This window comes from Platichthys flesus, chromosome 11 (genome assembly GCF_949316205.1).
Source record: "Platichthys flesus chromosome 11, fPlaFle2.1, whole genome shotgun sequence".
Classification (NCBI taxonomy): Eukaryota; Metazoa; Chordata; class Actinopteri; order Pleuronectiformes; family Pleuronectidae; genus Platichthys; species Platichthys flesus.
This window is the reverse complement of record NC_084955.1, coordinates 26,544,914-26,554,670: the sequence shown is the minus strand read 5'-3', so window position 1 is coordinate 26,554,670 and position 9,757 is coordinate 26,544,914. Positions and strand designations below refer to the sequence as shown.

Below are 9,757 nucleotides of genomic sequence, written 5' to 3'. Positions count from 1 at the left end.
GTGTGTGTTTATGAGTGTGTGTCTGTGTGTGTGTGTGTGTGTGTATGTGTGTGTGTATGAGTGTGTGTCTGTGTGTGTGTGTGTCTCTGTGTGTGTCTGTGTGTGTGTGTGTGTGTGTGTGTGTTTATGAGTGTGTGTCTGTGTGTGTGTGTGTCTGTGTGTGTGTGTGTTTATGAGTGTGTGTCTGTGTGTGTGTGTGTGTGTGTGTGTGTGTGTGTATGAGTGTGTCTCTGTGTGTGTCTGTGTGTGGGTCTGCAGCTGTTGGTTGTTGGTGATTTATTTAGAAACTGCAGCTCAGTCGTCAGCTGTGAACGACCACGAGGCAAAGACCAGAACCTGGAGCGGGACTTCAGACCTGAAGAGTCCTCTGCAGGTTCTGGAGTGTGAGGGACTGAGGGAGGACATGGACGGACTCTGATCCTGAACCAGGTAAGAGACGAGGTTTCACACACATGTGATTCAACTCCATCTCCCATCAGCCCCTGCTACATCTCTTCTTCATTTATCAACAGATCCAGACTCAGACCTGTGTCACTTCTTCCTGTCGTATCTTCCACAGCACTTTGTGTATTTTAATTTCCCTTTTGTGTATTTATACCTTGTATTTTATTGTATTTTGATATATGTCATATTTCTGCGGCTATGACAGTTTAATTTGATCTGTGTGTGTGTCTGTGAGTCTGGGGGCAACAGAAGTTTAAATTTAGCCGTCATATACATAACACACAACACGGAGCCCCTCCCCCATCCCAGAGGTCAGATTCATTTGAAATGAAACGTTTGTCTGTCAGTATTCGTTTTTACCTTTGTGAGTCCAAACGTGCACACAACAACAAAACCTGTCAACTAAACTATTTTGTGGTTTTTAGGTTTAATTCAGAGTTTTCAGTCCTAGCTCGTTCCCCATGGTAACTGACTAGATCGAGGTCCTCTGAGGAGCTTCTGAAAGATCTGGATTCTCCTCAGAGGATGAACCTCTGTCAGCTGCTGGAGCCCAACAGAACCAGCCTGACCAGTAAAGTGCTCCCAGTACCACAGACTGCAGCGGCTTCACCTACTGGGCCTGGTGTCCCTGGAGTGTTGGTGGAGGAAAACATACTTTAATACTCTGATCCTTTAAGTAGCTTCATCCTGTGTGATGAATATTTATTTGGGGGACAGATGGTTTCCAGATTTACCTTGTGACAGAGTCAGAGACAGAGTGTGTCCTCAGAGACAGTGTGTGTCCTCAGAGACAGTGTTTGTCCTCAGAGACAGTGTGTGTCCTCAGAGACAGTGTTTGTCCTCAGAGACAGTGTGTGTCCTCAGAGACAGTGTTTGTCCTCAGAGACAGTGTGTGTCCTCAGAGACAGAGTGTGTCCTCAGAGACAGTGTGTGTCCTCAGAGACAGTGTTTGTCCTCAGAGACAGTGTGTGTCCTCAGAGACAGAGTGTGTCCTCAGAGACAGTGTGTGTCCTCAGAGACAGTGTTTGTCCTCAGAGACAGAGTGTGTCCTCAGAGACAGTGTGTGTCCTCAGAGACAGTGTTTGTCCTCAGAGACAGAGTGTGTCCTCAGAGACAGTGTGTCCTCAGAGTCAGAGTGTGTCCTCAGAGTCAGAGTGTGTCCTCAGAGACAGTGTGTGTCCTCAGAGACAGTGTTTGTCCTCAGAGACAGAGTGTGTCCTCAGAGACAGTGTGTCCTCAGAGTCAGTGTGTGTCCTCATTATAGAGCCATGTGACCACTTAGGTTAAGTTCAGCTGGATAAACAGATCCTGGGTTCTGTTCCTAATATTCTGAGCATCAGTGTTAATATTCAAAGTTCTCACTCTGTCCTGCAGGGCGGCGCTGGTCTCCAAACTGTTCTGGGTTCAGTCTGATAATGAAGCCTTGGGCCATGTTACCATGGAAACTCTGTATCCATCTGAGTCTGCTGCTGAGTTTACCTGAAGGTACACACACACTCACACACACACACTCACACACACACACACACACTCACACACACACACACACATACACACACACACACACACTCACACACACACACACACACACACTCACACACACACACACACACACACACACACACTCACACACACACACACACTCACACACACACACACACATACACACACACACACACACTCACACACACACATACACTCACACACACACACACACATACACACACACACACACACTCACACACACACACACACACACACTCACACACACACACACACACACACACACACACTCACACACACACACACACTCACACACACACACACACATACACACACACACACACACTCACACACACTCACACACACACACACACACTCACACACACACACACACACACACACACACACACACTCACACACACACACACACTCACACACACACACACACATACACACACACACACACACTCACACACACACATACACACACACACACACACACACACACACACACACTCACACACACACACACACACACACACACACACACACACATGAACACACACACACACACACACTCACACACTCACACACACTCACACACTCACACACACACACACACACACACACACACACACACACATACACACACACACACACACTCACACACACACATACACACACACACACACACACACACACACTCACACACACACACACACACACACACACACACACACACACACACATGAACACACACACACACACACACTCACACACTCACACACACTCACACACTCACACACACACACACACACACACACACACATGTGTCAGATCTTTATGAAGAAACCAGAGTTGACTTAAGGAGATGATATCCAGCGTCATGGGTATCATCTCTCCCCCCCCCCCCCCCCCCCAGACCATGTAGGACCCTAGGTGTGACACTCCTAGGGTCACACCTAGGGTCCTAGTGGTCCCCCCCCCCTCCCCTCCTGGCAGGTTTACCTGCTGCTGCCCTCCGACCTCTGCAGTACATCCAGAAACCAGCAGCTCCACTGGTGTTCAACCTGAGTTCACTCAAACTACTCCGCTCCCTTCACTGGTTCCCAGTGGCTGCCCGCATCCGTTTCTAAACACTAGTACTAGGTCCCCGTGCTGTGACCGGATCAGGTCCAGTTCACATCCAGGACCTGGTCAAACCTCACAGCCCGTCCACTCCGCTTCGACCAATCAGCTGCTCCCTCCCAGTGAGGGACAGACTGAAGACACACCTCTTCAGACTATACCTTGAATAAAAGTTTAAACTATTAAGTTAGTAGCACTTACATGTCCCTAACTTATAGAACTGTGTAGTTTTGCTTTTTGAGGAAATAGAACTTTCTTGATTCTTGTAGTTCTGGTTTGTTCCTCGTGGTTGATGCACTTCCTGTGAGTCACTGAGGATAAAGCGTCAGTGACTCACCTCGTAGAACAGCTGCTAATTCATCAACTCACATTTATAAACAAAGACAAAATGTAATTGATCTTTAAGAAACTTGACTTGCATCCATGGCAACAATAGATGATATTTATCTGTGTCAGCTGATGACGTCTCAAAGGGGAAGTTTAACGACTCTTCACAATAAAAGCCTCCGAACCTCAGCGCCCTCAGAAACGTTTTGTGATGTTCTTCCTGTCTCTGCAGTTCCAGCTTCCTGTCGCATCCTGAAATGTAATTCTGACTTTGTGGCTGCGACACTGGACCTGGGCGGCGGCGGCATGGGCGGGCCTGATGGCGTTGGAAGAGGCGGTGGCCCAGCCGGAGCAGCTCTGAGCAGGGAGGCGGTGAACACCGGTTACTGCAGCGCCCTGCGCTCCTACGGCACGTGCACGAAGCGGATGGCACGGGCGTGTCGCGGTGACCTGGCGTACCACTCTGCGGTTCAGGGCATCGAGGACCTCCTGATCCAGCACCGCTGCACCCGGGTGGGGCCCACAGCCCAGCCCCGCCCCCTCCCTCAGGGCACGCTGTCGGGAGATGCCTGCCTTTACGAGAGGAGCTTCTCGAGCAGAGAAGGTCGGACAGCAGAGTACCTGCACTGTGGCGTGTTCGGAGACCCACACATCAGAACCTTCCACGATGACTTCCAGACGTGTTCCATGCAGGGGGCGTGGCCTCTCATGGATAACGACTACCTGTACATACAGGCCACCAGCTCGCCAAAGAGGGCGAGTTCACATGGCACGGTGCTCACAAAGGTGAGTGTCAGAGTGCACAGGTCCAACAGGTCATCTTGTTTAAGGAAACTTTATTAAAAATGGTTTTCAGTGTTTGATGTTGTGGGCTCCAGTGACCTTGCACTCTGTGACATCACTGCTGGGCATGGTCACTCTGACAGGAAGTGTCTCTGACTATTGCGTCTTGTCTCTTCACAGATCACCATCATCTTTAAAACTGTGCGTCAGTGTGTTGCTCAGCAGCTCTACCAGGCCGAGCTGGACAACGTCCCTGCGGCGTTCGCTGACGGCTCGGTGGCGAGTGGCCAGTTGCAGGGTCACCACGTCCTGACCGTCTGGACTCGCGTTGCCGGCCGACACGTGGAGATCCGAGCGGCCCACATTGGCACGCTGCTGGTGGTGCGTCAGAGCGGCCGGTCGCTCGGCCTATCGATCCGGTCGCCGCGTGACGTCATGGAGGCGTTTGGCCCACAGCAGGACCTGCAGCTGTGTGTGTGGGGCTGCCCCCCCGCCCAAAGGCTCAACACGCTGCGCCCGCTGCCGCCGCTGGACTCCTCTCGGCCTGCGGATGTCGGCGCCCATGAGCACTGTGCCACGCTGCTTCCTGCCCAGGATGTTTACTACCAGGCCTGTGTGTTTGACCTGATCACCAGCGGAGACCTGAACTCCAGCACCGCCGCCGTCAGTGCGCTGCAGGATGCCAGAAACATGATCTCAGAGCGGGAGAGAGTTCACCTGCTGCTGGTCACCTCCGCCGGGCGGCGAGCACAACCACACCTGACACTGCTGCTGCTGCCGCTCGGCATGCTGGGACCTCTGAGCAGAGCCTGAAGAAGCAGGAAGTCACTCCGCTCAGGCTGAAACTAATCAGCCCGAGGTCACGTGTTCAGAATCTGTGGCAGATGAAGTGAGGTTCTTATCAGAACACATGATAATGTTATGATGTGTAAACTTGATTCTGTAAATTATTAACTATCAATGTTTACATCTCGAACAAGAAAAAAACTGAAGATTACTTTTGAACTGCATAAAACATGTTGCGTGTAAATGGATTTGTATTTATAAAGAGCTTTTCTAGTCTTGATGACTCAAAGCGCTTCACAGTACAGTTTCACATTCACCCAATCACACACACATTCATACAGTGCATCTATCACAGCACTTTGTTATTCTATGGGGGGCCATTCAGGGTTCAGCATCTTGCCCAAGGACACTTCGGCATGCAGATTGTTCAGACTGGGGATCGAACCGCCGACCATCAGGTTGGAGGACGACCACTCTACCCCTCAGCCACAGCCGCGTGTGATGAGGATGTGACATCATCTGGTGGGTGGAGAAATGATCACACATCGTCATGCTGTCATCGTGAACTTTCTGACAGCAGTGCATTCTGGGTCTGGCAGTTGACTTGAAAATAATTATAATAAAATGATTATAATGTCCTGTCATCTCCTGTGTCCAATAGGTGGTTCTATGGCTCCGACTGAACAATGTCCTGTAGACGTCTTCAGGCTGAGACAAATTAAAATAACTTCCTGTTTCATGGTGAAACCTGACTGAACTGTTCTGCTCCTGAAGGCTGGAGATCTCCTCCTGCTCCATCTTCCCATCTTCTCTTCTTCCAATTCCACATCAAACCCGTCACCAGTCTTCTTTCACCTAAACATCCTCTCTGGACTCCTTCCCTCACTCATGCTTCATCCCCTCCCGCCTGGAATGTAATGGAGTCCGTTCCAGTGTGTACAGAGCTCTGATGCCAGGGCTCTCACCGGCTCTAAGCCCTCACTCCACTGGATCCAGATCAAGGCCCACATCAAGTACAACTCCTCCTACTCACCTAGAAATCCCCCCCGCCCGATCCCCACCGTATCTAACCGACCTCCTCCAACCCTCAGCTCCACTAGGGGGGGGGGGCCCTCCTCCAACTCAGGTTTTCTCTCCGACAGTGGTCTGACACCAGGACCGTGCACAGACATTTTGGGGGCAGGTGCTCAAACCCCAAAAAAAGGGCACCCATTGCCAAATTATTTATGAAATTAAAAATAATAATAATAAATAAATAAAAAACACATTAGGATATTTTCAACTTATATATTTATTTATGTGAGCGCCGCGGAGCATGTCGGGCCGAAATTCTCACAAGAACTCCGTGCCCCGTCAGATATCCAAACACATCTGGGGGAATTGATGACAGAGACAGTTATTGTTATTCTTAAATATTGTTGAATGAAGAAAAAATTGGTCTCCGGCAGAAGGGGCACTTTTCTCATCCAGGTGCTTGAGCACCACGAGGGGTCTATCTGTGCCCGGGCCTGTCTGACACCAAACTGCATCTGCATCTGTGGACAACTTCCAAAACCCTCCAGCACCCCCCGACCACTATTGGCCGGCGCATGCTTCTGCGTTTTCAGGGGCCCGCAAGCGCAAGAGCCCTTCATGGCCCCTTACGTGTGCGCCCCATTTTTCTAACTATAGACAAAGCTCTGCGAGCCTCACGCAGCCCGCAAGGCTGTGATTGGTCCGCTCACTACATCCTTTCCAGAGTCGCATTTCCGGGCATGGCACATAACTCCGGCAGAGACAACGGAAGATTTAGAAGAACGAATATGGACCAAATGGAAGAGCGTTTGACAGAAGAGATCTGAAAGTATGACCCGTCACTGACTGGAGGATTTGTCCGCCAGAAAGAGGTTATGAGGAGCCGGAGTGGTGATGTAAATAAACAATCGACGAAGAAGAAAGAAGGCGTCTCTAAGGTCGTCTTCGACAAAAAACATTACTCCGCCTAGTGTTCTGGCGGGGAACTGCTTTGTAAGACGCGCTGCACGCTTGAATGACAACGAGTCCTGCGACACAGCTGCGTGAAAATCCCCCGGTGCAGTTTCAGAAGCCTGCGCCGGCCTTTAGCATCAGCTACTCCACCCTGCTGTTTATTTCTATCCTGTTTTGTGCTAATTACTTTCTTTTTCTCTTCTGTTCTGTCCTCAGAGACATATGCAAAGCGTCCTTGGTTCGCTAAATAAATTCAAGCTATTATTATTATTATTATTATTATTGCAGATGTCCAGTTAAAACAAAACTGATTATAAGCAGCAGGAAACCGAATGTTAATGTTAAAATAAGTGATGAAGAGTTTTCAGGCTGTTTCTTTAGTTTTTAAAGTTTTTGTAGAAGTTCCGTTTTTTTTTAATGTTTATAAAAAGTGACTTCCGAACCTGAAACCTGTGTTCTTCCTCTGACCAGCAGGGGGCGACTCCACTGGTAGTTTCTATAGAAAATGATTCTTCTTCTCGCTTTATGTCTCGATCGCTAGTTTCAAGTCTTCTTCAAACAGCTGAAGTTCCAATAGTAAATTATGATTATTCAGAATCAAATAGACCGACCATACTTTTAGAGACTTTAGGGACGACAGCCTGAATTCTGGGAATTCTACTCACCACTATGATGGGGGGGGGGGGGGGGGGGGGGTGAAGTGCTTGAGTCCACAAAACACTTTCGGGGTAAATAGTGTTGCAGTCAAATAAAATACAATTGAAGTAACAAGTGACAGAGACTTCCTCCAAGTTTCCGTAAATGGGTCAGTGTGTCGGTAAGGAAGATCAACGTTCCTGTTCAACTGGTGTTGAACCTGAATAACCTCTGTGCTCCATGTGTGAACGTTATCATCACATCAGGTTGGTACTGGCTCCAGCACACACCCATCTGTGTGTGTGTGTGTGTGTGTGTGTGTGTGTGTGTGTGTGTGTCACTGAAGCTTCCAGTAAATTTGAATTATCAAGAAAACAATGACAAAGAAAAGTTTCCTCCCTGGAGCAACAGGAAACAACTCTGCAACACATTGATGCATCAATAATGTATTGCTTCAATAAATGTATTGTAATTAATAAAAGTAATTGTTTCCAGATCAGCATGGCAGCTTTAAATCTTCGTTTTTTTAACAAAGATCGTTATTAATGTGATTATTAGTATTACGACTATCATTATTACCATTTTCTTGAAGGAGTCTGAACGTAAGGGTGAAGAGTGATAGCATGATCCCAGCTGCTGAATCAATCAGCAGATCCACTATTCATCGCCAAGGAGCGTGAAGTTCAACAGAAGACGTGAAAATCATTGATGATGAAAGAAGAGTGACGAAGCACAACACACCTTCACGGAAACCAGGATAAATATCTGCATCTGCAACACAAAGCCAACAGACCAGGACCAGGACCGCCAGACCAGGACCGTCAGACCAGGACGTCAGGACCAGAACCATCAGACCAGGACCATCAGACCAGGACCAGCACCGTCAGACCAGGACCAGGACCGTCAGACCAGAGACGTCAGACCAGGACCAGGACCGTCAGACCAGGACCAGGACCGTCAGACCAGAGACGTCAGACCAGGACCAGGACCGTCAGACCAGGACCGTTAGATCTGCAGAGAAGTGAGTTTTAACCTCCGACCTTAGCCGCAGCATCTTTACTTTGTTTGTTTATTTATTCATTTGGATCGTCATGATGCAACTCCTCTTCGAGTTACAAACAGAAATGAACAATTAAGGAGATTTGATACTCGACAAAAGACCGCATCAAAAGGAAAATAAAGAAAAAAAACATATTTGAACCAACAACAATAAACCACAAAAGTTACGAAAACTAACAAAAACACGCAACAACGTCAAGTCTATCAGAATAATTTTTTTTTCTAAACCACAACAATATCTTATAGTTTTTCATTCAGGATCCCGTTCAGGAATCTCACACTTTAACTTATCTGCTCTGAATGAACTGATGAACTGTGACTTAAGCTTAAATCATCATTTATCCATAACAGCACAGAACCTGTGCAGAAAACTTCCTGGAAGCATCTTTCATCTCAGAGATGATGGACTCAAACTGGTCCGACTGTTATTTACTGGAAACCTTCAGCTGATTTCCCCCCCGAACACTTTAATATTATACAGAATATAACTACATCAGCATGTTTGAGACAGATGGTGAATCATTTATATAAATTGATATTGAATGTGGCTCCAACCAGCTGAGTCTGACCTGAATGAATCTGATGAAGACATAAACTTCCTCTTCCTGATTCACATCATCAAATCAAAGATTTCAGGTGATTGACTTTGTTGATGAAAAAGTTAAAATATTTCTGAACATCATATTTAATTCAATGTCAGTGTTTCCACCGTTTACACGTGAATGTAAAACCCCTCCTTTTTTTATTGCAGTGCATTGTGGGTACTTGATCCTCCTCTTCCTTGGGTTGTGGGCGGAGCTTGCTGCAGGTAGAGCGATACTGAAGGACCCTGAAGTGCAAAGTATTGCTGATGACCTGCAGGTGGCGCTGATGGACTTCAGCAGCATCCTCAAGGAGACAGTGAGACAGAAAACATTTTCACCTAACTCTTTTAAAATATACAAAGTTTTAAAATCATTGTTGGACTGATGTTATCTTCTGGGGGGGGTGGAGTTATAAACTCTTTTTACTTCTCGTAGCATCAGAGACGAGAACAACGACCGATTTCTTAGCGTCTATGAAACCAAAGTTTTTAAAATCCTCCTTTGAACCAAGAACAGTAGATGAGGTTGACTGAGAACTT

The 9,757-nt window shown here is 47.6% G+C and overlaps 1 protein-coding gene across 2 annotated transcripts; it reads left to right on the top strand.

The window, feature by feature from the left end:
- The first annotated feature begins 235 nt into the window (after positions 1–235).
- On the top strand, positions 236–5,249 carry hjv (hemojuvelin BMP co-receptor). 2 transcript variants are annotated; one of them, XM_062398423.1, is made up of 4 exons: positions 236–429; positions 1,819–1,929; positions 3,635–4,188; positions 4,366–5,249. In XM_062398423.1, the coding sequence occupies exons 2-4, from the start codon at positions 1,860–1,862 to the stop codon at positions 4,996–4,998; spliced, it is 1,257 nt and encodes a 418-aa protein (XP_062254407.1). In that variant the 5' UTR covers positions 236–429; positions 1,819–1,859; the 3' UTR covers positions 4,999–5,249. The 2 variants fall into 2 exon arrangements, with proteins under 2 accessions (XP_062254407.1, XP_062254408.1); XM_062398424.1 differs by lacking the exon at positions 1,819–1,929.
- The last annotated feature ends 4,508 nt before the right edge of the window (positions 5,250–9,757 follow it).

Bases quoted from the DNA above. Each gene is read 5' to 3' on its own strand.
- hjv (XM_062398423.1), top strand. From the start codon at position 1,860: ATGAAGCCTTGGGCCATGTTACCATGGAAACTCTGTATCCATCTGAGT. The intron at 1,930-3,634 runs GTACACACACAC...CTGTCTCTGCAG, and splicing joins GCTGCTGAGTTTACCTGAAG to TTCCAGCTTCCTGTCGCATC. The intron at 4,189-4,365 runs GTGAGTGTCAGA...GTCTCTTCACAG, and splicing joins ATGGCACGGTGCTCACAAAG to ATCACCATCATCTTTAAAAC.